Source organism: Camelus dromedarius, chromosome 2 (assembly GCF_036321535.1).
Source record: "Camelus dromedarius isolate mCamDro1 chromosome 2, mCamDro1.pat, whole genome shotgun sequence".
Lineage (NCBI taxonomy): Eukaryota > Metazoa > Chordata > Mammalia > Artiodactyla > Camelidae > Camelus > Camelus dromedarius.
The window spans coordinates 112,629,594-112,655,727 of record NC_087437.1 but is presented as its reverse complement, the minus strand read 5'-3'; the positions used below and the strand labels follow the sequence as shown (position 1 = coordinate 112,655,727).

The 26,134-nt window shown below is 38.4% G+C and overlaps 1 protein-coding gene across 4 annotated transcripts in view; it reads right to left on the bottom strand.

Moving 5' to 3' along the window:
• The window catches only part of ITSN1 (intersectin 1), a 192,368-nt gene that overhangs the window by 119,342 nt on the left and 46,892 nt on the right, over positions 1-26,134 (bottom strand). For all 4 annotated transcript variants that reach the window (XR_004139034.2, XM_031459257.2, XM_031459251.2 and 1 more), the window contains exons 2-7: positions 22,490-22,549; positions 20,394-20,486; positions 19,326-19,389; positions 9,264-9,424; positions 2,174-2,353; positions 446-542 (exon numbers count right to left, since the gene is read on the bottom strand). Coding sequence is in view for 3 of the 4 variants with exons in the window: in XM_031459257.2 (XP_031315117.2) it covers positions 446-542; positions 2,174-2,353; positions 9,264-9,424; positions 19,326-19,389; positions 20,394-20,486; positions 22,490-22,517 (623 nt within the window). In the remaining variant the exon portion in view is untranslated. The remainder of the gene's footprint in view (positions 1-445; positions 543-2,173; positions 2,354-9,263; positions 9,425-19,325; positions 19,390-20,393; positions 20,487-22,489; positions 22,550-26,134) is intronic.

Sequence of the window (26,134 nt, the reverse complement as noted above, 5' to 3'; positions counted from 1 at the left end):
ATAAAGAGTAATCTGAAGTTTTACTAATAACTGGCACAGACTCCAGAAGATTATCTGAGATAAAATTTAAATAAGGCTAATTTGGCTCTAATCGTCATATAAAAATTTTTATACACAAAAACTTTTAAAAGATTGACACAAAACAGTTAATTTGCTTTTCTCCCCTCATACCTACAGTTCTACTTTTTTAGTTTTAAACACTTACTACCGTCTATTTATTATCTTCTTTAAAAAAATCAACATGCAAAGCCTTTAAAGGAAAAGTCGTGTCTTTGTCTCTGTCATCTCTACAACACATAAATAAAACCTTGTAACATTATCCAGAATTAAGAAAATTAGTATTCTATAACAGAAGATAAAAATATAGCTAATTCATTTTCAAACTTATGAGTCAATCAGGTAATTGCTTTAACCAAACTGCCCATTTAAAAACAAGCAAACTTACCTAGCCACATCAAATGACTGTGCCTTCTGTAACTTAGTGTTTAACTGTGACCCTGGACCAGATCTACTAAAGGAAGAACTCTTTGGCAATGTGGCGGCTGTAAAAATAAATAAATGTTGAATGACTTTTAATTCTACAAAAATGAGGAACTTTTCCCTATTTACAAAAATTAAAATGCATAGTCATCAAATCTAATGCAGAAATTATTCCTCCCTTCTTACCATTCTGGACTCAAAAAGAGTTATTCCCTCCTGGCTTTCTGCCCTCCAGGCAAAACTGTTTTACTTGTTCCTTCTGAAAATTACCTTACTAAGTAGTAACGTTTGCATCCATAAAATTTGACTCTTCATTAAACATTTAGTATCACATTTTACAGGATCTGTTCCAACAGTTAAAGAAATAATAGCTCAAATAGAGAGATGGCACAGGAGGAGCTGAGGTATTAGGTCCAGATGTAAGAGCCAAGCAGTTACAGACTTGCAGTCTTGGCCAGATAACATGTGACGCTGGGAGCGCCAGCTTAGGCATCTGAGTCTCATTCAGGCTGGTTAGCTGTGTGTCAGGGGAAAAACCCAGCCATATCCACATTCCCCTCAGCTTTGTCTATTATCTTCCAACATTCGCCATTAACCACTAAAGAAAACAAGACAGTGTGTGGATTCACTGATGCTGCCGGGAAAATAATCACAAGTACTTTCTCGGCTGCCATCACACCTGCAGTCATGGTCACCTATGAAAGATGAACTACATGTGACAAGAACATCATAAAACCAAGAGGTCCACTAAGATTCCTTGGCTGTAACTTAGAGACAGAGGTAATAAATCCAGGAGCCTAGGGAGAGTCAAATTTAAGGCTCAAACACACACTGTTATCGCTACTGAATTTACTCAGACATATTCAAAGTACTTAAAAACTTGGGGGGGCGGGTATAGCTCAGTGGAAGAGTGTGTGCTTAGCATGCACGAGGTCCTAGGTTCAATCCCCAGTACCTTCATTAAAAAAAATAATAATAAAAATTAAATACATTAAAAAAAAAACTCCATATTGATATGAATCCATTCAGATTTGCTAGACTAAGGCTATCTACATGTGTAGTTTATGTTTTATTTCAATTAAAGGGAAAAAGACTGAATAAAGTCTTGAGATGAAATGAACTAAACCAGGAACTTTTTAATCCTTTGTTCAATTAAGCCAGCATGTAATACTATAACCTTAATATATTTAGTTATTCAATAGACTTCCTTCCTGCTCTGTGTCTGATTCACTCCACCTCCTCAAAAAAAAAAAGCAATGTTCTTTTTTTTTCCCCTCCCACATAATTCTACTCCTGAGGGACTGGCTTGTTTATCAGCAATCCATAGCAGCTGAAGAAAAGTAGTAACTGATACATGGAAATGAAAAATGTTCAAATGCTGTTCAAACTTCAGCCGCTCTCATCAAGCCCTTGAAAGGAAATGATGCTTTTGGATTGGCTACAGAGTTCACCTTTGTGCACGATGGCACCCAGAGGCGGCACCGTTTCATTCTCCTTTCCCTCTCTAATCGAGCACATCCTCAAAATGAGACATTACATGAAGAAGAAAACAAAAAAGATAATTTCTTCCGAATAAAATACCATTTAAATATAATCAGAAAGGGAAGACAGAAGGCTTCACAAAAAGGAAGAGTGAAATTGTGTGTAATTTTACACGTAAGAGTTCAGCCTGTGGTTTCAGCAGGTCACCTACCAGGATGAGCAAACGCAGGCAGAGGCTGTATGACCGGGGGTGCCCCATTAGCCAGGGGGGGCACTGCTGCCGCAGGGACAGACGATACAAGGGGTGGAGACATTCCGACAACTGGAATGGAGCCCATTGGCACTGGAGCAACAGCGGTCAGCGGGGGCATGCTGGGGATACCGCCCATACCTGTGAAGGGAAAAACCCCAACCAAGTTCGCATGGAACCACATTTCAGCATTCAATGACAATTAACCCAGGACTGCATGAAGAAGAAAATCACTTTCCAGTTGTAGTAGAGCCCCACTGAAAATCTAAATTCAGATTAGTCATTTTGAAGAGTACTAAAAATTCTCCAGGATCACATCAAGAGGGCTCAAGGCCCACCTTGAACAGGAATCTACTGGCTAAAGCTGAGGCCAGTAAGAAAAGTTAACTGCAGTGGACTGAAAGCCGCCATGGAGAATTCAGTTCATAGATTCACAATGATATTTAAAAAAAAAAAAAAAATCCTAACTTGTCACCATGGGGGATCAATTTATTTTGAAAACTAGTGAGTGAATAAAGGGGGAAAATAAATCAAACATTTATTCTGCCTTTCCTTTACATACTGAACCTCAGAGTAACCAAACGTTTGATGAAGTATCTCTTTATAGAAGTGAAGTATTCTAACCAAAAAAATGAAGAAATGATAGAACTAAAATAAATGTTTCCTTTCTTTTTTCTTTCTCTGTCTCAACTTGTGATATTGTGACATAATAAGACATATTATATCTGGTCTTTGTCCCCAGGTCGTGGTTCCTGACAGGTCTCCTAAAACCCTTTTAATTTCCTGACTGACAGGAACACCTTGGTCTCCGGTTCCTGACACAAGGGCTTCTGAGACCGCTGGAATCTCAGGAGTGGTAAGAAAGTCTTGAATGAGGTGAGTGGTGACTGGGGGACAATAAACAGCTACAGAATGGGAGCTGGTCACAGGAAAGACCACGGCATGACTAGAGAGGGTTGGAACTTTCAGCCCCATCCCACCCACAACCTCCACAGATCTCAGGGGAGGGCAGAGAGGCTGCAGATGTAGCTAATGAAAGGCTAATGATTTAATCAAGTGTGCCCATGTATGAAACTTCTATAAAACTCCTACACTACAAAGTCTGGACAGCTTCCAGGCTGGTGAATGCATCCATGTGCTGGGAGGGTGGCGCACCCCCACTCCACAGAGACAGAGGCGCCTGCACTTTGGACCCTTCCAGACCTCACCCCGTCCACCTCTCCACCTGTCTGTTCCTCTGTATCCTTTATAATATCCTTTATAATAGACCAGCAAAGTAAGTAAATGTCTCCCTAAGTTTGTGAGCTGTTCTAGCAAATTACAGAAAGGGGGAAACAGGTTTGCGGGAAACCTCTGACTTTGCAGTCAAGTCAGACAGAAGCATGGGTCCCCTGGGGCCCATTACTTGTGACTCAGGCCTGAAGTGAGGGCAGTCCTCTGGGACTGAGCCCTTACAATTGTGGAATCTGACACTGTGTCTGGAAGTTAGCGTCAGAATTGCATTTAATTATAAGGTACTAAGTTAGTGTCCAGAGAGCTGGAAAATTGGTTGGTGTGGTTTTTCTGGACACAAAATTCTTGGCTGACTGTTTCCTTGAGAATCCTAAATATGTTACTCCATTTCCTCCTGGCATGAAGCACTGCTGCAGAAAAGTCTGAAGGCCTTCTAATTTTCTTTCTCTTGCAAACCATGTGCTTTCTTTTTCTACGTGCCCGAATGATTTTTTTGTTTTACTAGAACATAACTTAGTGCTGATCTCTCAGAATCAGTATTCTCAGGCACATGCTCTATTCTTTCAAATTTAGTTTCAAATCTTTTATTTTAAGAAAGCTGTCTTGAACCAGTTTTTAATCATTTGTTCTGTGCCCTGGCTTTGGTTTTCTTCTTCAGGGACCCCCACACACCATCTATTCACTTTTCTTTGCCTTCAATATTTGCCACTTTTTCTCAGATCCCTTTTATCTCTTTTTTTCATTTCCTTTTAAAGTGTGAAATCTTCCTCTTTTTATCTTATGTTTCTCTTCAGACAGCCTCTCTTGTGTTGCTTCTGGTTCAGTCTTCATTTCTGAACTGACTTTTTCTTTTATGTCTCATTCTTTCCTGAGTGGTCACCTGATTTCTGAGGTTTTAAAATTCTGATCTGTGTCCGTCTTTCATGACTTGTACCATTTTCTTGGTACCTTTCAGCCTGTTTTGAGAGAGCAGGTTACTGGTGTGCTCCCACTGTCCACAGCGGCGCTGCTCAGCCCTTCACTCTCTTCTTCTGATAATAACTCTGTGTGGGATTTGACCTTGCCTGGTACTGCCTGTCGTTCATTTGGATGAGAGCCCTGCTTCCTGGGATTTCCAGGTTCCGTTCTCCTCCCCCGCTTTGGTCTGAACCTTATTCTCCTTCTGTCTCTGTGTCGCTGCCCTGCTTAATTTTTATTCCAGTCCCAGCCATTCCTCCTCGGTGTGGGATCCTGTCCCAAAAGGCAGACTTGTTGGGTCAGTTTTGAGAGTTTCCAGGGACCAGACTGCTCCAGATTGTTCTCGTCTTCTTATCTCAGGCACAATCACTGTCACTATTTTTTAACATCATAATCTTTCCATTTTAAGTTACTTACTCATCTTAAATTGCCACTGCAAAGACTATTATCCTTTTATCAACCAGACCGTTTTCTGAATGAATGAGTATTTTCTGAATACTTCCAAATAAACACACCTTCCAGAGTCCTCTGAGGCTCTGGGGTGGGCTGGACTTTTACATGCCATCCCTCCTCATTCTGCTAAGTCTCAGTTCTTGAAATTCTCCCATCTCCCCTCCACCGTTTTCCCCTCTGCTCTAAAACTGCAGGAGCACCTCCCATCCTTGGGCTGACACACTCCTTCAGCTTTGTCTCTCCCTTACACTTAAACTCGCCCTTCTTCCAAGCCCCCAGCAGGTTTTTGTCCTGACCACTCCAGAAAACTACTCATCAAGGTCAGACACAAGCTTGTCCTGTCAAACCCCATCACATGCCTACCCTGTTCTTACTCAATCCCTCAGAAGCAACTTCAACATCGGAGCATTCCCTCCTTGAAACACTTTTTCTTGGCTACTAGGACACCAGCCTCCTCCCACTTCACTCTGTTTCTGGCTTCTTCCCTTCTACTAGACTTTTAAATGTCACAGATGGCCAGGGATGGTCCTAGGTCTTCAACCTGCTCTAGCTACACTTTGTCAACCTAGATAAAGAGGGAAACTGAGGCAAGCCTGCATTACCAGAAGTTGAGTTTATTCAGAAACAGCAGAAGGACTAAAATTCAGGACATGCAAACTGTAGCAAGCTACAGGTGAGTCCTCTGAGGCTTTGGGGTGGGCTGGACTTACGGGCAACAACGAGGGGAGAATGCAGTCAGAGTCCAAGCACTGGACTTGAGGAGGAGGAGAGGCTCTTGGTGGAAGTTCATTGGTCATGGGATCAGTTTCAGTTTCCTGTAAATGACTGATCAGTCCCTCAGTCCTTAAGTTTCATTTTCCTGACGACCCACGTGTGGGATTCTCCATGTTATATCCTCTGCTTCAATGGAAAGACTGAAATCCTCTCACAACTTTCTAAGATATCCAGTCCCAGGGCTTTCAATGCCATCCACACTCAAACTCTCCCAGGGCTGACAGACCCCTCCTGAGTCGCAGACACAAAGATTCATCTGCCTCTTTAACATCTCCGCTTGGAAATGTACTAGGGCCCTCAAACTCAATACTGCCAAAATCTGATGTACTTTTCCTCCGCAATACAGGGTATCATGAATCCAACTCTACCTAACTTCCACGTGGATTATCACCACCCAGGATCTAAATCGCCTTATCTCTTGCCAGAGGCAAAAAGCCTCCTCTCTGATTTCCCTGATTCTACCATCATCTCCCTGTGGTACCCTCCCCCCACCCCCGCAATCCAGTCTTCAGATAACACAGATTATTTTTCCTAAGTGTCTTTCAACCACGTGACATCCCTGGTTAAAAGCTTTCAATTGCATTTAGAAAAAAAAATGCTAACTCCTTAGTGGTTTTATCAGGCCCCAAGCCATCTGGCTCCTGCCTTACCACCTGACCTTAAGGCCTAAGGATACTCCAGCTACAGGGCTCTCTCTTTTTTTAACGTATCTTTTTTTTTTTTTTTTTTGCTTCTTTTGGGGGGGTAATTAGTTTTATTTATTTGCTTATTTATTTATTTTTGATGGCGATACTGGGGATCTAACCCAGGACTTCATGCATACTAAGCACACGCTCTACTCCTGAGCTACACTCTCCCCCCAAGGCTCTCACTATTGTTCCTCCTGTGAACCAAGCTCATTTTTGCCTTAGGACCTGTTGCTTTTGCCTGGTGGTCTTCTCCCCTCACATGGCTCTCATCCCTAAGCCAGCTCAAAAGCTATCTCCTCAGAGAAGTCTCCCATAAACCCCTGTCCTGTCAGTCTCTCTCACATTATGCTGTTTTATGGAATTACCATTTGTTTGCTTCCCCCAATTTAACAAGCAGCCCCACTGCAGCAGGAGCCATGATGTCTTTCTTGCTGCCACCATCTTCCCAGCAGCCAGGACACAGCTGGGGCTTAAAAATATTGAAAAGAAGAATTATGCTGTCTGCAAATTCACCGCAGGAAGAAGGGATGAGGCACTCATAGAATGTCCTGCAATACAGCTGGGGACCCGTAGGAAAGTCACAGGATCACTGCGCCCCATTTTCCTCTTCTTAACAAAATGATTGTTCAACCCCTACCCAGTCTTAATTCCATGGGGTGTTAACATTTGCATTAACCGTGGAAGAGGGATGACACCCCACGCCACTCTGATGCCTGTGGAACAATGAAAGTGGGAGAGGGAATGCGGTAAGAAAATCAAGAATCTTTAGGAAAACTCTGAGTTTGGAGAGGCTCTACTTCCCTTTCAGAAATACGGTCTTGAGCAAACTGTTCAACTTCTTGGAATCTCAGTTCACTCGTTTATGTAACAGGGCCAATAACATCTGCACACTTTTAGGGTTCCTGTTGTGACCAAATAAAATACTTTATGTGAAGGCCTACCACAGGGCTAGGAAATCTATGGTCAGATAATGTCTAATATTAATTAGACGATGACAACAGTAATAAAGTGTGTTCTCAAGTTATCAAGTCGCCAGAAGACGCGTAAGAAAAATATTAGCTTGGGCTGAGCTGAGAGGCTGGAACTAGATTTAATAGCAAAGGCCAGATCTGTGAGTAAACGTGGGCAAAGTGGGTTTTTTTGGACCATGTACTTTAACTTTTCTCATTTTCTGCTATTCCCTCATGATTAATCCTCTTGAAAATAGTTAACTGAGAATGCTGATGCGACAAGAACGAGGGGAGGGAAGGCAGCAGAGAAGCCAAGGGGAAGAGCCAAGGCAGGAGAGCAGCTCAGAAATCCCGGCTTTCCTTAGAGGCGGTGGCGGGTGACTCAATGACTGTACAACCCTCTGGCAGGGAGGCCACCACGTCCTGAAAATAAATCGGCAATATTCCTAGAGCTGAAATTCCTACAGCAGAACGGAATAAGAGAAGACATATTAAATGTCAGAGGAAGAATTACTGACACCTGGGTTTGAGGGGAAACGAGGAAATGGGATGCCCGTGGTTATCTGACCCCTTCTCCACTCCGAGGTTTCCTCTTGCAGCCCTGGAGGGGAGGCCAAAAGAGAACCAAACACATTTTAGCTGTTTTGGGTCCCAACCAAACGTTGGCTACAGGGACTTTCAGAGATTCAGAGCAACGTCCACTTTTAAACAAGCTGGTTAAGGGCATAGCTCAGTAGCAGAGCAAGCTTAGTAGGCTTGAGGTCCTGGGTTTGATTCCCAGGACCTCCATTCAAAAAATAAATAATAAAATAAAATAAAACGTAATTACTGCACCCCCACCGAAAAAAAAAAGTGAACTAGAAATTAAACTACCTTTAAAGAAAAAAATAAAGAAGCTGGCATAAGGGCCGGGTGCTGTGAACAGGCAATAGACTAGGGGAAGAGGGGTCCTGGGCCCTTGGAGCCGACTGCACTGTTCACTACCGCTCTTCCTAGCCTTTGCTCACACCTGACTTTTTGAATTTTTCCTTCTTCTCTTGGGTCACTATCCTATTTGCCTCGCCCCAAATCTGTAACTTTCCCCTTAAAATAACCAGACTTGCAGCTAAACAATGCATGTTTTAACTCTATTAAGTAAAAACGTGCCATTTATTTATCTCAGCTTATCCTTCCTTGTAGCAGAGACAACCTGAACGACTACCGACTGCCCCTCCCCAATCTCCTTCACTGTATCACTTGTCATCAGATACACTGGGATGAAGAGAGGGAGAGAAACTCTATCCACAATTTTTGTGTTTTGTTTAAACAGTCTAGGAACTTTCCCATGAATCAGATGTTAGATCTGATTACCATGATCTCTAAATCAACCTAAATAATTAAAGTCTAGGGTAAGAATAGAGAAGAAATCAGAACTGTTGGTGATCTTAGTCAACTAATTACTATTTAATTTTTAAGAAAAAAGATCTGACTAAAAGACAGCTTTTTATAGAATTATTTTTTAAATTGGGATGATAATGTTTATTTTTTTTCCCGTGGTATTTTGTTCTAAGAAAGCACTTACTGTGGCCAATTGCCTCCATACCATGAATAGAATACATATCTCTAGACACCATTAACCAAAGGAGATATTTATGCACAAGGAAACACAAAGATATCTTGGAAACAGAAAACCAAAAGGAAGTATGTGTCAATGTGAAGAGACAAGAATCCCAGAAGAGCAAGAAGAGACAGAAGACATAACCGTACATTCAAGCTTGTTTCTGCTTCCCTGACCATCTGCACCTTGGCTTTTGTTTTCATTACTCTCACTCCAGGGTTAGACTGTGAACACACTTCTCTTCTGGCACTATCGTTTTTGCACAGGGCCATCATTTTTCAGACAGAACTACCTCCTAGAATTTCACAACGCTACAAATTAAAAGGGGGGGAAAAGGGGAAATATTTATCTTAAAAATATACAATGAAATACAGGAACTGATCCCATTTCAGACTTACCAAACGCTGGTGCACTAGAAATAGCAACTGGTTGCTGTTTCATGACAGGGGGAAGCGTACTGGGGAGCTGATAGCCTTGCAGCTTCAGTTTGATGAGTTTCATAGCTATGGAGAACTCCACTTGATCCATCCTCCCATCATTGTTCATATCAGCTAGCGCCCTGCAAGCCAACAGTTTATGCTTAGAATGACTGTGACCCTAAAAGAACCTTCCGCAAACCACCACTCCCACCCACACAAAAACTAAACAGCTCCCTTGATCCCACGGAGAACAAAACAAAGCAAAAACAAAACTTGTTTACCAAGCTGTAGGGGAAAATGGATCAGGTTTTATATAAATGTGAAATACTTTTTATTGTGTTACTCTTTACTTAGATGACACACAAGGTAATTTTCAGTCTCCGTTTCAGGATATATATACTATGGACATTAAACAGGGTTTCCTTTTGGAGTGATGAAAATCTTCTAAACTGGACAGCGGTGGTGGTTGCACTACTCTGAACAGACTAAAAACCAATGAATATACCCTTTACGTGACAATAAAGCTATTAAGGGAGAAAAGTATTTAGAAACAGTTTATTTCAGGACACTTGACTAGACTGCATCAGCACCTCTTTGGGGTCCTACAAACCTCACTATGGGGACATGACTCGCTATGCTATGCTATAATACTATCATCCTTTTAAAACTGGGAAAATTAATTAAATGAGCTTACAAATGCGCTTAACTATTTGAAAATGGTGCTCAAACATAAACGGTCAAATGCAACTTCCAATGAGCTATTCGTGAAGTATTTCTCTCAAAGAAGAGTAAGCAAAAGGAAAAAAGGGGTTTGTAGTTGCAACCAGAAACTACATTTTGCAAACCAAAACTGTGTATATTCATGATTTAACCTCTTTGGCACACATTAAAAAAGGTCATTTAGATCTGCTGAAGTCTAGATATTAAAGGTGTGAGGATTTATTTTACAAACCTATCTTAAAAAAACGTTCATTTGGAATATCAAAAGTTAAGACTAGCTGGAATTAACATGCCATGATTAGCCATTCTTTAAAGGAGCCACATCCAGAAAATATCAAAAAAAAAAAAAAAAAAAAAGGAAAATTAAGTGACACAGAGGATAACCCTATGTCACTGGAGTTAAAGAAAGAGAACATGAGTCACAATAAAAAGCGTGATAATACAACAAAGAGTAAAAATCACTAAAACTGGGAAGAATTGTAAAAGTCAACACTATTCTTCAGGAAAAATGTAAAAGGTCATAAAGTCATTAAAGGGAAACCCAAGGCTAGGGGAACCCCCTTCTGCCTCAGGGAGGAGCGCCACAGGCCTTTTGGGGTCCATGACCCCCTTCAGCAAACCACAGCAGTGGAATCTGAATTTCACTCACTGCTAGCGGCCTTGAGCATCGCTTGCCATGTTTCTTGGACATCTGGATTGGTACTTCCACGAACTGCTCATTCACGTTCTTTGCCAACTTTTCTGGTGGATTGCATATCTTTTCCTTGTCAGTTTAAAAGAGCTCACTGTATATTACATATCAACTGTCAGTTGTTGACTTTCTAAAACTTTGTCCATCTTGTGTATCGTATCTTTACCATACTGAAATTCTACATTTTTATATATATAAAATATTCCTTTCATCATATAGCTTTATTTTCTAAGGTTGTATTATTTTATTATATTTCAATCTTGAAACCAACTGTAACTGCATGCATTTGTGTAGAGTGTATCCCGATGGATACCTAGCTTTCTCAGCAATACTTATTAATTAATCCATCCTCTTCCCACTGAAGTAAAAAATATTTTTACGGTTTATGAAATGTTCATATGAAATGAGACCTATTTCTGGATTATCTACTCTGAGTGAACAAGTCCCAGGTCAATATGACAATAATCTGATTGCACTAGACTGTATGGCATGTTCTAGTATCTAACAAGCCTTTTTTTTTTTTTTTAACTTTGGCTATTCACAGATATTTCTTCTTCCCTATGAACATTAAGATCATTTATCTATTCTGCAAACAACTCTATTGAAATCGAAGATGAAACTGCATTAGATACATTAATTTTTAGAGAACTGACATATTTATGATAGTTTGTCCAAAGAAAATAGTATGTTCAGTTTTACTAATATTTCCCTTAATAAGATTATTTCACTTCCTTCATACAAGTATTTACATTTCTTGTTAAACGTATTATTAGGAATTTTATCCTTCTTGTCGCTCTTTTACTTACAGCGTTCCCCCCACTTCCATATTCAGGTGTTTATTTCAAGCACAGAGAAAAATTTTGCTTTATTAATCATTTCTGTTGGCTGTACTCAGCTATCTTACCAAACTTCTATGAATCTTACACAATCTCATAACTAGACAAACAGAGAGTTAACTTTCATTTCCAGTATTTACACCATTCCTTTTTTATTGGTCTTATTGCCTCTAAGACATCCCTGAATCAGTGAGCATCCCCGCTTACTTTTGAGTTTAAACAAAATGGCCATAGTGTTTCATTATTTAGAATAATATTTGGTACTGATTTTTAGAAAGTAATTTGACATATTTAAGCAGTTCCCTTTTCTACTTATTAGAAATGGTTACTGTATTTTTTACCAAATGCCTAATCAGCATGTGCTGATCTGACCACACATTTTCTTTTTCCTTTTCTCTGCTGATATAATAATGTTGTGAGAATTTCTTGATTCTGAACCAATCTTGCACCCCTGGCATACGCTCAAGTTGGTCATAGTTTTCATACATTGTGAAATTCTATTTGCTAAGCATTTGCTTCAATTTTCTGTGTCTATGATCTTAATTGAGACTGGTCTCTGGTTGCTTTATTTTTGCAGTATCTTTCAGGTTTTATAAAGGAAGTTAAATAAATAAAATGAAATGGTGAGCTTTCTTTCTTTTATTAAATATTTTTTAAAAGATATTCAGCTGTTTCAAATGGTTTTCCTGATAAAAGTTCCCCAAAATCAGCATCGACAGGCATACTTAAAAAAAAAATCAGGTAGATAAGATTCCTACTCCTTATTCCCCACACCACTGCCCCCAAAACATGCTTTCTGGAGAGAAACGGAAATATCCAGTGTGGGATAGCGAGTGGGTTAGGGGAGACAAGACTTCCTAGTACTGGCTTAATTAGAAGAAGCCTCAATGGAAGAAGAAACATGTAATGCTCAGGTTCTAAATACCCACCACAATCCCAAAACTTTTTTGAGAATTTTGTGTAATCGTTTTTAAAAAGTTCTTTTTCTCAACTAACAAAACTTAACTGTTGGGACTCCTTGGTAGTAAAAATGCAAAGTCTTTTTGGAAATAGAGTCATTACTCCTGCAAAGTTCAGCTCTCCTCCCTGCCGCCTCCCAATACACTGGAATCAAGTTAGAATTCTTTCTGTTTCTCAAGACTTCTTTGCAAAAATGATTTCAGCTCTGTGAGCCACTTCATCTCCTATTTATAGTTATTTCTCAGTTTACTCATTTCTCATAATCACCCCAAAAAACTAAGAGTCTGAGAAATTAAATTTACAAAACTTCTAAAGTTATAAAAACAGGATGATAAAAAGTGTTTCTAATAAAAAATAAGTCGAATGATTGCTATTTATGACTCTTGAAAACAAACAAATCTTAACTACAATGTTTAGTCTATTATTAAAATCTGTACATAACAACAGGCTTGGCTGAGATGAGAAAAGGACCACAAGCATGCTGAGTTCTAAGGGTAAGGTTTTTGCTTGACTTGTACAAATAAACCACATACCACTCTTATATACTGTCAGTGGGAAAAGTGCTTCAACTCCAAATGGAGTAAAATCTGGCAACATCTACAGAACTATATATGCATTTACTCTCTGACACAGCAATTCAACCCTAGAAATTTACCCTGAAGCTGTATCTCCAACAATACAAAAATATATATACTTTAACTCACTTTGCTGCATTATTTGTAATTGCAAAGTATTAGAAATAATCTAGAGCTTCAAGGTGGCAGAGTAAAAGGCCACAGAGCTCAGCCTCTCCCACAAATACATCAAAAATGCATCTACATGTAAAACAATTCTCACAGAATACCTACTGAACTTTAGAAGACTATCCCGTACAATTGAAACTACAAGGAAAACCCTCACAAACCCAGATAAACAAGTTTCTACTATGTATTTAGCACAAAGGAACTTCATTCAGTATTTTGTAGTAACCTATAATGAAAAAGAATATAAAAATATGTATATGTATGACTGAAACATTATGCTGTCTGTACACCAGAAATTGACACAACATTGTAAACTGACTATACTTCAATTAAATAAATAAATATTAGTTAGTTAATTATTTAAAAAAGAAACAACCCAGATGCAGACAACACAGGAGACTGGTTGAATAAACTATGGTATATCTTCCACAGTAAGTATTATATAACTGTAAAAAGAAAATGAGAAAGATCTCTATAGAATGATATGAGTGATCTCCAGGACATGTTGTTAAGTAAGAAAAGCAAAGAACAAAAGAAGGAGGTTACCTGCAAAGGAAGAAGGAAAGAGGAAATAATTTAAATATAAATTCGTATACATAATGTATTACGGACATGCTTTTTTCCCACAAAAACAAAGAAAGGATAATAGAAATTAATAAAACAAGTAAGAATGAGATGAAAGGATAGGAGAGGCCGTGACCCTTCTCTGAGTTTACATTTTTGTGCAGTTTGGCTTTGGGAACCTTGTTAATGTGTTATGCAGTCAAAAAATGAAATTCAGTCCACAAAGATGAGAGATCCCCCAACTGAATAAAAACAGAAATAAATAAAAGTAACAGTATTTTAAATAAGTAACATGTTCACATAGGAGGAAGGGAGGAAAAAAACTAATGCGAGTAACTTCTGAACACAGTACTTCGTATATCCTCCATCTACAAACAAAACAACTGTCAGTGACCTGGAACGCCCCGAACGGGTTTGGTGTTGGTGGTAGGGCTAAGTGAAGCAATTCTGCAACTATTCTGTTTATCACAGGGTTTGGGGGAGGCGGGAGACCAGCCCCTTCTTGCTCCATCTCATTCACTGCACCAGAGCTGCAGCCGACAGGTGCCTTTAGGGGCCCACCTCATCCACAAGGCTCATCACAGGCTGCTCATCTCTCTCACTGGGCAGATTAACCAGGTCTAATCACTCAATCATCTGTTTGTTTATTCCTCCAACAATATTTTTTGGGGGGTAGGTGTAATTAGGTTTATTGAGTTTATATTTTTAACAGAGGTACTGGGGATTGAACCCAGGACCTCATGCAAGCTAGGCATGCACTCAACCACCGAGCTACACCCTCCCGGCAACAAATATTCTTTGAACAGGGGCACCTACTAAGGTCTCGGCGCTATCTAGCAACTGCGCTTACAACCAAGAAAAAAGACAGGCAAGGTTCCTGCCCTCAGAGAGCTTGTTTCAGTGGCAGCAGACGCTCAACAAGAAAACTAACTATTCAGATTATCCCACATGACGATAAATGCTATTAAGAAATAAAACAAGGACATGGGAAAGCAGACATGTTGGGTAGGAGCAGGTGGAAGAGGGAACTACTCTAGACCAGGGGTCAAGAAGCACTTCTCTGGGGAGACGACACATGAAATGAAACCTGGAGGGCAATCAGCCAGATAGGTGAGGCTCCAGAAGAGCTGCATTACAGAAAGAGGAAATGCCAACTGTGATGCCCCGGAGGCAAAAGAAGTCCATTTAAAGAACAGAAAGAAGCTCAGTGAAACCAGAGTGCAAAAATTGAGGAAGGGAGTGGTACAAAATGAGAAAAGAAGGAAAAAGCAAGAGCCCAGATCATATTGGTCCTTACAGCCTTGGTAATGACTCTGGGTTTTCTTTTCAATAGAGGGTTTTAAACAGATTTAGTTTTAAAAAAAATTGCTTGGTGCTGCTTGGAGAATGGAATCCAAAGGCGCAGGTGTGGAAGAGCAACTCTGGTCAGGACGCTCCAAGAGTGGACACAGGTGAGAGATGACAATTCAGGATGGTAGCAAAGGAGACAGAACGAAATGGCCAGGTTGGGGATACAGTCTGTAAATGGAGTCAAAAGGATACGCTGATGGATCGGTTGTGTAGCGTAAGGAGAGGCACCAGGCATGGCTCCCAGTAGCTGGACAGATGGTCAGTGTCATGAACAGAGATGCTGAAGACTCTGGAATGTACAGGGTGTTTTGGTTTTTGGGTTTTTTTTTTTTTTTGGTAAATGACTTTGGCAAATTGATCTTGCTGGAGGCTGAAGGCCCTTCTGACATATACTCAGAAGTATCCTAAGATAGAATCCTAAGGCGTCGTACAGGTGTTTGCCCTGCCCCCTTGCCCCATCCTTGAACCAGGTCACCAAGCTGTTCTAATTTTTCCCCCACATCTCTGGATCTTGTCCTTTCCCCTCTGCTTTCTTCTTCTCCCTCTCCACACTGTGCCAAGGCTGGAACAACGTTAAGCATGTAAGTTGCCAAAAGGATATAGAATATTGGCAAGTTTCCGTCCAGCTCCTTATTATTAAGACAATTTCTAGGAAGATGTATTGTCTTTGGCCACTGTTACAATTTGGCACTATATACACTGACTTGAATCCGTCCTCTGAGGGAGAATTCAGGTTTTCCTGTGTTCTTAATTAGAAACTGGATTGAAGAGATAAGTAGCCCCAAAGTATTAATAAGTTACAATTTAAAAGTTCATAAATTAGTTGAAACTGAAATATAGTTTCTACATGGAACAAAGTTATAAAGGTTTCTGACAGACACTCCCCAGCAGTCCACATCACTCATGTATTTGAAAAAAGGTCCAGAGCAAAGAAAGTAAGGTCCAGAGACAGAGGGAAACTAGAAACAGTTCCCAGTTCTCAATCCAGTATTTTCTTCTTCCCCAGATGACTGACACAGGGACTGCCTAAAATAAAACTTTAGACTCAAACCCAATCCTCTCTCTACCAAAAGGGGTATGGGCCTTTCCTGTGACCCAACTAGAAAAACCACAGGAGAACACAAGATGAGCGCAAGAGGGAGAAAAAAATGATTTCATTAGGTCAGCTGTTATTTATAAGTTTAAAAACCTAAGTTTGAAGAGGTGAAGTACTGCCCAGGCTTATAAAGTGAACAAGCATCAGAGCTAGTGCTGAACGATGGATCTCACTCGTGCTCTGCCCTGCACCATTCCGGCACCTTAGCGGGACATCTGTGGTTCATGAAACTCAAAACTGCTTTCCTGAGATATTTCTACGTACTTACTATATAGCACAGGGAACGATATTCCATTTCTTGTAATAACATATAATGGAAAAGAATCTGAAAATATACATATACATGTATAACTGAATCACTTTGCTGTATACCTGAAACTAATGTAAATCAACTATACTTCAATAAAATATAAAATTAAAAAAAAATTTATTTTGGGAAAAGATACTTAGAGGTGTGTTTTTCCCCCATAGCAATTCTTCTTTTTTTTTTTTTAATTAAAGTACAGTCAATTACAATGTGTCGACTTCTGGTGTACAGCACAATGTCCTGCATATACATACATATATTTATTTTCATATTTTTCAATAAAGGTTATTACAAGATATTGAACATAGTTCCCTGTGCTATACAGAAGAAACTTTTTAAAAAATCTCTAATAGCAATTCTTGATGAAAAGTAAAATACGCCATCACAAATTTATTTGACAAAATGTCAGAGAAAAATTGAAGACAAAGAAAATTTTGGATTCAACCTAAGTCTGCCAACTCATTATCTTCACTGTTAATAAAAATTTTCCCTATGAAAAGAATAAGTCTGCAAAAATGACTTGGTATACACTGGTTTAAAAAAAAAACCAGTTTGGAAAACTAACAGCTGTCTTAATTGAAAAAAAGTGAAGTTTCCTAAATAATATTTTATTTTTCTCCAATATACTCATTAACATGTAACAATTTTTATGCTATTATTGACCACCTCCTTCCACTGGATTGCAATTTCTATGAAAGCACACATTTTCTCTATTTTGTTCACAGCTGTATTCCCAGCACCTGCAACAGTCATTGCCCCATAGAAGACATGTAATAAATATTTTTCCACTGTTGCATGAATAAATGTAAAGTAAGATGTCCTTGCAGCAGAGTATTCATTATAAGACTGCTTCCTGAATGAACCTTCACAGATTGGAAATACAGTATAAAAGCAGAATTCAGTGGATGAAGTTAAGTCTGGGAAAGGAAGTTCTAATGAGTGATCTTGACTCACTAGATAGTGTGAAACACATACCAGGACACAAAGCAAAAGAGGTTTAACACAGACATCACAAGTCTCTTGCATTGAGACTCATGCACTGAACCAACAGGTCAGTGCCCTTGTGTGCACATACGCATGAGTGTTCTCTTTCTCCCTCTCTCTCTGCATTTTACTTTATTTTTAAAAATAATTCCAAAAAAAAGCTGGTTATCTCATTTTTCTAGTTCAAAGTAGATCAGAAGTTAATACCAGAAGGGCAACACAGTTGAGACTGTCTGGCAGCCAATGTGCTGACAACCAGGAAAAAGAAAATAAAGCAGATACCAAAAAAAGCACAGGAATCTGGTAGGATTTAATTTCAATTCAAATATGCCCACACATAAATAATACATAATTCCCTATGAAAGTTTTGCTATTTCAGAACATACTTAATGATTTTCACACTGATGACACTTATAATCAAGATTAGATTACATTCTGTAGACTCTGCTTAAAGGCAACAAGGAGGGGAGGGTATAAGTCAAGTGGTAGAGCGCATGTTTAGCATGCATGAGGTCCTGGGTTCAATCCCCAGTACCTCCTCTAAAAATAAATAAGTAAACCTAATTACCTTATCCCCCTCCCCCCACAAATTAAAGAATACACATGATTGACCTACTACTTTATAGTACAGGGAACTGTATTCAACTTCTTGTAAAAAGATATAATGGAAAAGAATCTGAAAAGAAAAAAATATGTATGGATGGATATGTTTAAAAAATTAAAAAATTAAAGAATTAAAAAAATTTTAAGGTAACAAGAACTATATTAGTCTTTATTAATTTCCATAAAATTAAAAAATTTAAAAGTTGATGATTTAAGGGGACAACCAATTAGTTGGATAATTTAGTTATGTGGAATCCCCAGTCCCTGATGATGATATCAGCTACCTTTTGAGGGTTTTGTTTTGAGGACCTATCATGTGCCAGGGCCTACACTAAGTCCTTTATATACTGTTTCTCTGCTAATCCACTCAATAACCCTGTAAGGAAATATTTTAAGTCTTCCCATTTTCTAGATTAGAAAACTGAGGTGGGAGGGTAAATACATGTTCCAAATCATAAAGATAGAAAGTCATACAGTTGGGACTCAAACTACAAATCATGTGCTCTTTCAACTACGGCAAGTTGCCTCCCCAACACTAATAAGTCCAGGAAATGAAGTATTAACTGTTAGAACTATACATCGTGGAAAACTGGCTTCTTGGCAAAACAATTCAGCACAGCTTCCCAAAGTCGTAAACCTAGAACCCAAAACTGTATCTACCACTCTTCTTCACTTACTCTTTTTCTTTCCTGTGATTTCCAAAGACTGAATGCTAATTTGTGCTAGTTAATCAAGGAATTCAACAATATTTATTATGCAGTTACCTTGTATAATGTTGTAATAAAAACCGGTTATTTCACTATTAACCCTCAAATATTTTCTTTACTTTCTTTTTAATGAAAGATACAGAACCATCACATTATAAAGCAAGAAATGTGGGACATTCAGATGAGTATGGGTGATGTGGATGAAGCCAAAAGAAACTGGTGGGAAAAAATCAAAATGTAGATTTCTCAACTGGAAATTCAAATTTATGACAGTGCTAGCTTCCTTGCACGTGTCACCACTTTTTTCTTTTTTAAGTTCCATTATCAGAAAGATACTTTTCAGAAGTATTTCTCTGGTAAGAAGTAGTGGAGTATTTAAGACTAGAGATATATGTTCTCCTACTGTAGCTTAAGAAATTGAAATTAGATATAACTGGACAATTTTATTTTACCTTCTGCTTGTATGAAGTCCCAACTTACCATATCTGTGCTAAAACAGGTTGAGGTAATCCAGATTGAAAAAAAAAGTTTCTAGCTTGATCACCTGTGAATTAAATGGAAAAAGTTTCAGAAGAAAACAGCAGCTGAGAGATATCCTCTTATGGCAAAATTACAAAAAGGAGGAGGCTAATAATCCTGTAAATACTGAACTGAATACATTTTGAAAGCCAAATGGTAAGCTTATAAGCAACAGTCAAATGAACCCAACAGCAATGACTTCAGAAATTAACACTTAACAAAAGTCACCTCAAAAAAAAACATACCATTTTGTAGAGGTAGACTGTCCACCTTAATCAATCTGCTGGCAACTAAGATGGTAACAGCTACACATTATGACAAAGTGCACCTACAGGATCCTCGAGAAACTGATGACCCATATGTCTACTTTATAGGAAAGTTCTTTGCCACTCCCAATCATCTACACTTCAAATTTTTGGTACTTTTAATATATTTATGAAGAGTAAGTAACAATGATTAAAAGACCACATCTATGACTAAGAGTTAATAAGCTAATGAGAACTATGAGACAAACACACACAAACACAAGTCCCCAGGAAACCTACATCTCATTTTTTTTACTAAAGCTAATTCCTGAAGAGTCATCGAAGAGGAAAGACACTAGAAAGGCAAAGTACAAAAGAATCTTTAGGGACACAGAAATAGACAGATTCTTTTTTTTTCTTATGTTCAGAATCTGTTAATTTAACTTAAGTTTCTCAATCCAGTTCAGGATCAGAATTAAAGAAGTGTTTTTGCTCAAGGACAACAGGCCAATGCTACATTACTTAAAGAATGTGGTCCATTAACCTTAACCAATTCCCATCAGTGATATGTTTGAAACAAGTGACCTGGCATCCATTAAGGACAGCAAAAAGGGCTTGAGTACACTGGAGGTAAAGCAACTGTGAAAATCCAGACCCCAGGCTAAGGCAAAACAGGTAAACTGCCCCCTCAGTCATATGTGCCCACCTTCACTCTGCATAAGAGATTTTCCACAGAAATATGCACTGCGATAAGTAAAAATGTACAAATACTGACTCCAATTACCAGTAATAAATCCAGATATTGGCTTTAAACTATGGAACTGTTGGTCATGCTTCGCTCTTTCCTCTACAGTTATGGCCCAAATATCCAGGCTGCCTACAATCCAAAGAAAAGACAAAGAATTATTCGAGGAGAAAAAAAACAAAGTGTGCACACACACTGTTTCCATAGTACTTTAAGATTCTGTCATTATGTTACAAATGATTTGATAAATTAACATCTGTTCATCCTTGGAAGTTATGAAGATAAAATTAGAAAACTAAGAGTAAAGCAAGCCAAAAAAAAAAAAGACACTGGCACAAATTCTTTTTTAAAAAACTTACCCCATATCCCTAAAGTTAGCAGGATTGTATGAAAATATAAATTAATAATCATCATTTATTTACATAAACTTCAGCAATAATCTAATTTAAAACAGCATTTTCAGATGTCCTAAATGCCCCAAGTAAAAGTTATGGAAAAACTGAGCTTCACAATTAGTATCTTATGAGATTCCCTAAGAATCTTTTTGGGGTGATAAAAATATTGAACTACTAGATTGTAGTGAATTTTACGGTACATAGATTATAACTCACTGAAGCTGTTTTTATAAATGGGTATCCTGGAAAAAAACAAATGATGGCAAAGTAAAGGGAAAGGGCCTTAGGTTCTTCTTCAGCGTCGGCTCTTGGACTGACCAGATAGATAATCCCTCGTTTGAGATCATCGTCACTGGAGTGCTAGGTCTCCTCAAATGAATTCACCAAAATACCTGTAGACTACATAGGTAGAAAGCTTCCAAAAGTTCAGAAATTTTCCAAAAAGGTGGGAAGAGGCAATATGTGAAGGGCAGTATGTGACGGTGCCTAGCACACAAGCAAAATGTCTAAACACTGTGTCTCCCCTCTCTGCAGGGTTTGGTATGACAGCGACAGGTGGAGCAGTGGTTCATTCAGGCCCTGCAAACAGACTTGCCTGACGCCTCCTGTGTGCCAGGCACTGCCTTAGACATTCGGGATAAAATGGTGCCTGAGACAGATATGATCCCTTCCCTCACAGGCCTGACAGCCCTGCAACTTCTACTGCCCTGTCAGAATTCGTCCCTGCAATTATAAACAGAAGCAAAGCCTTCAAACCAACAGACAAAACAAAAACAAACAAGCAAATAAAAAAAGCTTGCTCAGTAATTAAGTTGGGGACAAAAACAAAACACAAAATAAAACAAGAACACTAATGGTTTTGAAAAGGTGGCAGACTTCTGTACCAGCACATCACTTTTACAGATGTGATCACAGGGCTGGTGCTTTGTGCCGACTTACTCTCTTCATGATGACTAGGTTAGACAGCTGCCAAGAGAAATTCATTAACATGGCATGCTCCCTTTTAAAACAGAACAAAACAAAAACTGGGCCAGGAAGCAAAATCAACATTTAACACTTTCCTAATAATGTTAGGAAAAATTACCTGAAAAACACATCTTATGCAGATTGATGTTTCAAGCAGATAAACTAAAGTAAAAATAAAACAAACAAAACTGCCATGCTTTAAATCCAGTCTTCAGAAAAAGTATAGAAGAAATGACCCCGTCACTTGAAACTTGAACAAAATAAATTGAAAAAAAAAAAAAACAAAACAAAGTCAAAACAAACAAACAACAGCGATGGAAGGGGATTCACTAATGAAACAACTTAGAGGAGACACGTGAACTAACACAATGTGTGTCTCTTGTTCAGATCTTGATTTGAACAAACCAACCATACCCCAAAAAATATCTAAAGACTATCAGGGAAATTATAACAGACTTGATAGTTGAAGACATTAAGGACTTACTGTAAATTGTGTAGGTGTGATAATGGTATTGGAATTATATCTTTAAAAGTGTTATCTTTTAGAAACATACACAAGTATTTGTGGGTGATATGACCTGATGTCTGGGAGTTGCTCAAAAGAATCCAGACGAAACAATATTGGCCATGAGTGGATAGTCACTGAAACTTTATGATGGGTTGATTATATTTTTCCCTCTACATATGTGTACATCTGAAATTTGCCACAATACCGAGTTTTTAAAAATATGGTTCCAAAGTAAATGAAAAAAAGGGAAATCTTTTTAAACTTACCACCAAAAGGTGTTGGAAACTGAGCCATGGTTCTGTTACTTTCACCTTGCTAATCGACGCCTGTAATTGAAACGCAATATTTTAAGTTTATGAAAACCTCATTCTTAGATACTTATAAATCCACTAATGACTGAAGACTGATACCTGAGCTAGGGTATAGCACTGAGAATGAAAGTTACAACTAAGGGTTCATTCATTCATTCCTTGGCTGCACAGTTTCTCAGGGCCAGGTGCAGTGATGGGCACTGCAGAACGTAGATGAAAGACTCTTTCGCAACAAGAAGCTTTCAGTCTGGTAACTGATAACAGCGCAGGGCAGCCTAGTCCATCTACGTGACAGTTATAACAACAGCTTTTTTTTTTTTAATATACTTTTTTTTGAGTTTTGGTTCTTTGTGTTTTTTTTAATGGAGGTACTAGGGAGTGAACCTAAGACCTCGCGCATGCTAAGCATGTGCTCTATCACTGAGCTATACCCTCCTCCCAACAACTGCTCTTTCTTTTTTTTTAAGAATCAACAGAATGCAGTAATCCAATCATAAAGGACAGTCAAACGTGCTTACACATATTCAAGAAATCAATCTGCTCTTTTTAATGAGCACGTAGTACATGCTGTGCACTGTACTAGGTGATTTATAGTTCTTACCTCTTTCCGTCAAATCGCACCCCTATGACATAGGTACTATATTACCATCCCTAAATTACACACAAACAAAATGAGATCGGAGAGCTGAAGTGGTTAGAGCAATACCACACATCCGGTGACCAAGCTCGATTTGAGCAGGGGCAACAAATTCCACGTAGCCTGTGTTGCACTCATGAAAAACATCGTCTGCGATCGCTGCTTAAAGATTTAGAGAAAGGCCGTAAACAATGCACACTGTACTAGTGCCTGCCCAGCACACCAAACCCAAACCCGGCTCAAAGATCCTCATCAGGCATTATTTGTTCATGAACAGTCAGTGTGAAACCAAGCCAGTCCTCTTCCTCAACTAAAAAATTCAAACTTAATATCTTTCCTTATGCTTAATTTATCAACATGATAAATGTACACAGTTAGAAATGAATAATAGTCACAGAAAAAAATTAGATAAATTTAGAACTAAAAAATGACAGTCCCTTGCCCTAATACTCCTCAATTTCGTCTGTCCACAAAATTTTAAATTTCCAAAAGCTCCTTCTTATTCTCAACTATTTATTCCTAGTGTTCTTCCCCTCTCCTCCCTTTTTAAAATGGATACAACTTCTTTTACTCTTCTGCTTTTTTTTTTATTTATTTTACTCTTAGTTTACTTCTGTTTCTTGCATCATTTGATTCCTTTTTTGTTTGTTGGCTTGTAAGTTGTTTTGGATCATTCTTTCACTTTTGAGGTTTTCCTCTTATTATCTGGTGATCATTGGGTGCACCTTCATATTTAACAATGAGGCACTAAAAGATGCTCAGAAGCTGGGAGTGGATGGCAGATTTGTTGACGGATGAGCTTATTCATATGATGATCAAATATATCCAGTCCTTTTTCACTGGAAGACCCCCTAAGGTTAGTATGTAGAGGTTTTTTTTGTTTTTTTATTGAAGCTATTCAACTAGATGTGGTGGTTCAGCTGGCTTCTGGGGAGGAGTGGAGAAAGGCGAAGGAGATGAGGGGCCTACACTTCAGTGGGTGGACTTGGATATAATCCCTTTATTTTCACCCCTCTAGTCTGGAGCATCTCTGGTCTAGTGCTCTTTCTATCTCTCCAGGAAGACGGGGACTGAAGTAGTCACCCATCTGCTGGGGGTGCAGGAAAGAATGGTTCAAAAGATCTGGAAACAGACTTTTAAAGAATTTCCATTTTCAGTTGGAAAACTGGCATGTGCCTTTGGGAATGCCAGGAACCTCCAAGCATTCTGAAGCCTGGGGCAAACTGGTTTGATCTCATCTTTATCTGTAGGCACTAGGTTATCCTCCTCTGAACTCAAAGTACCACTCCTTTCCAAAGTTGGAAAGTTGGATGATTTATTACCTGATTTCAAGATTTACTATAAAGCAACATAACTGAGACCATGTGGGATTAACACAAAGGCAGACATACCAGGTCAATGGGACAGAAGAGTTCAGAAATAAATTTACACATTTTTGGTGAATCCATTTTTTGTAAAGTGGCAAAGACAAATCACTGGGGAAACAATGTCTTTTCAACACACAGAAGTAGATCAACTGGATATCCATGTTGGGGGGAGTGGAAAGAAAAGGAAAAAATAACAACAACAATAATCAAAAAAACCGCTGATCCTTACTTCACAAAATACATAAAAATTCATTAAAAATGGAGCAAAATTTTGTACTGGCCAAATTTAAAACAACATAGTTTCACATTAAAAAATTTCTAAAAGATAGAGTATCTTCACGACCACGGGCTAGGAAACAATTTCTTAGGACACAAAAAAGCATAATTTATTTAAAAAAAAAAAAAGAGAGAGTGCAAAACTAGGCTTCACCAAAATGAAATGTTAGCTCTTCAAAATATGCCATTAACAAAAACAAAAAGGCAAGCCATAGACTGGGAAAAAAATATGTGCAACATATACAGCAGACAAAGGAACTGTATTCAGAATATATAAAGAACACTTACAACTTAAAAATAGTAAGACAAGTAACTTAGGAAATTGATAAGAGATATAAAGAGACACTTCACAAAATAACTCACAAAGATGGCCAATAAACATATAAAAAGATACTCAACATCATTAGACACTAGGGAAACTAGACCAAAGTGATGTGCCACTGTATTTCCACTAGAATGGAGAACATGGAAAAGACTGACCACACCGTCTGTGCTGGCAAAGATGTGGAACAGTGGGACTCTCAGGCACTTCTTGGTGGGAATGTAAAGTGGTATAATCACTTTGGAAAACAGTTTCATCAAAAAGTTATATGGCTACCATTCGACTCACTCTACTTCTATATATTTAGCTAACAGAAATGAAAAGTCATGTCCACAGGAAGATTTCTATACAAACATTCATGTAGGCTTTATTTTTAAGAGTCAAAAACTAGCAACCCAAACAACTGATGAATGGATAAACAGTGATATATCCACACAAGGAAATACTACTTAGCAATAAAAAGAAACCAATTGTTGCTATAAGCAATAACATGTATGAATGTCAAAATTACTATGCTTAGTGAAAGAAGTCAGGGGTGTGTGTGTGTGTGTGTACACACACCCAGTATGATTCCATTTTTGTAAAACTTTTTTTTGTAAAATTTTTTTAAACAAATTTCTAGAATTTTTATGAAAGTGTTTTTAAAAATTTTTTTTACAAGAATGTTAAATTAAGGAGTTTATAATTACCTCACATGACTCAATAGCAAAATAACAACAACAAATTTTAAATGGGCAAAGGACCTAAACAGATACGTTACCAAAGAAGTCATACAAATGGCTAACAAGCACACTGAAATGGCGCTCAGCATCACTAATGATCAGAGAAATGCAAATCAGAAACACAGTGAGATATCACCTCATACCAGTTAGGATGGCTACTATCAAAACGACATGGGATAACAAATGCTGGCTAGGCTGTAGAAAAGGAAACCCTTCTGCACTGTTGGTGGGAATGTAAATTGGTGCAGCCCCTATGGAAAATAATATGGAAGTTTC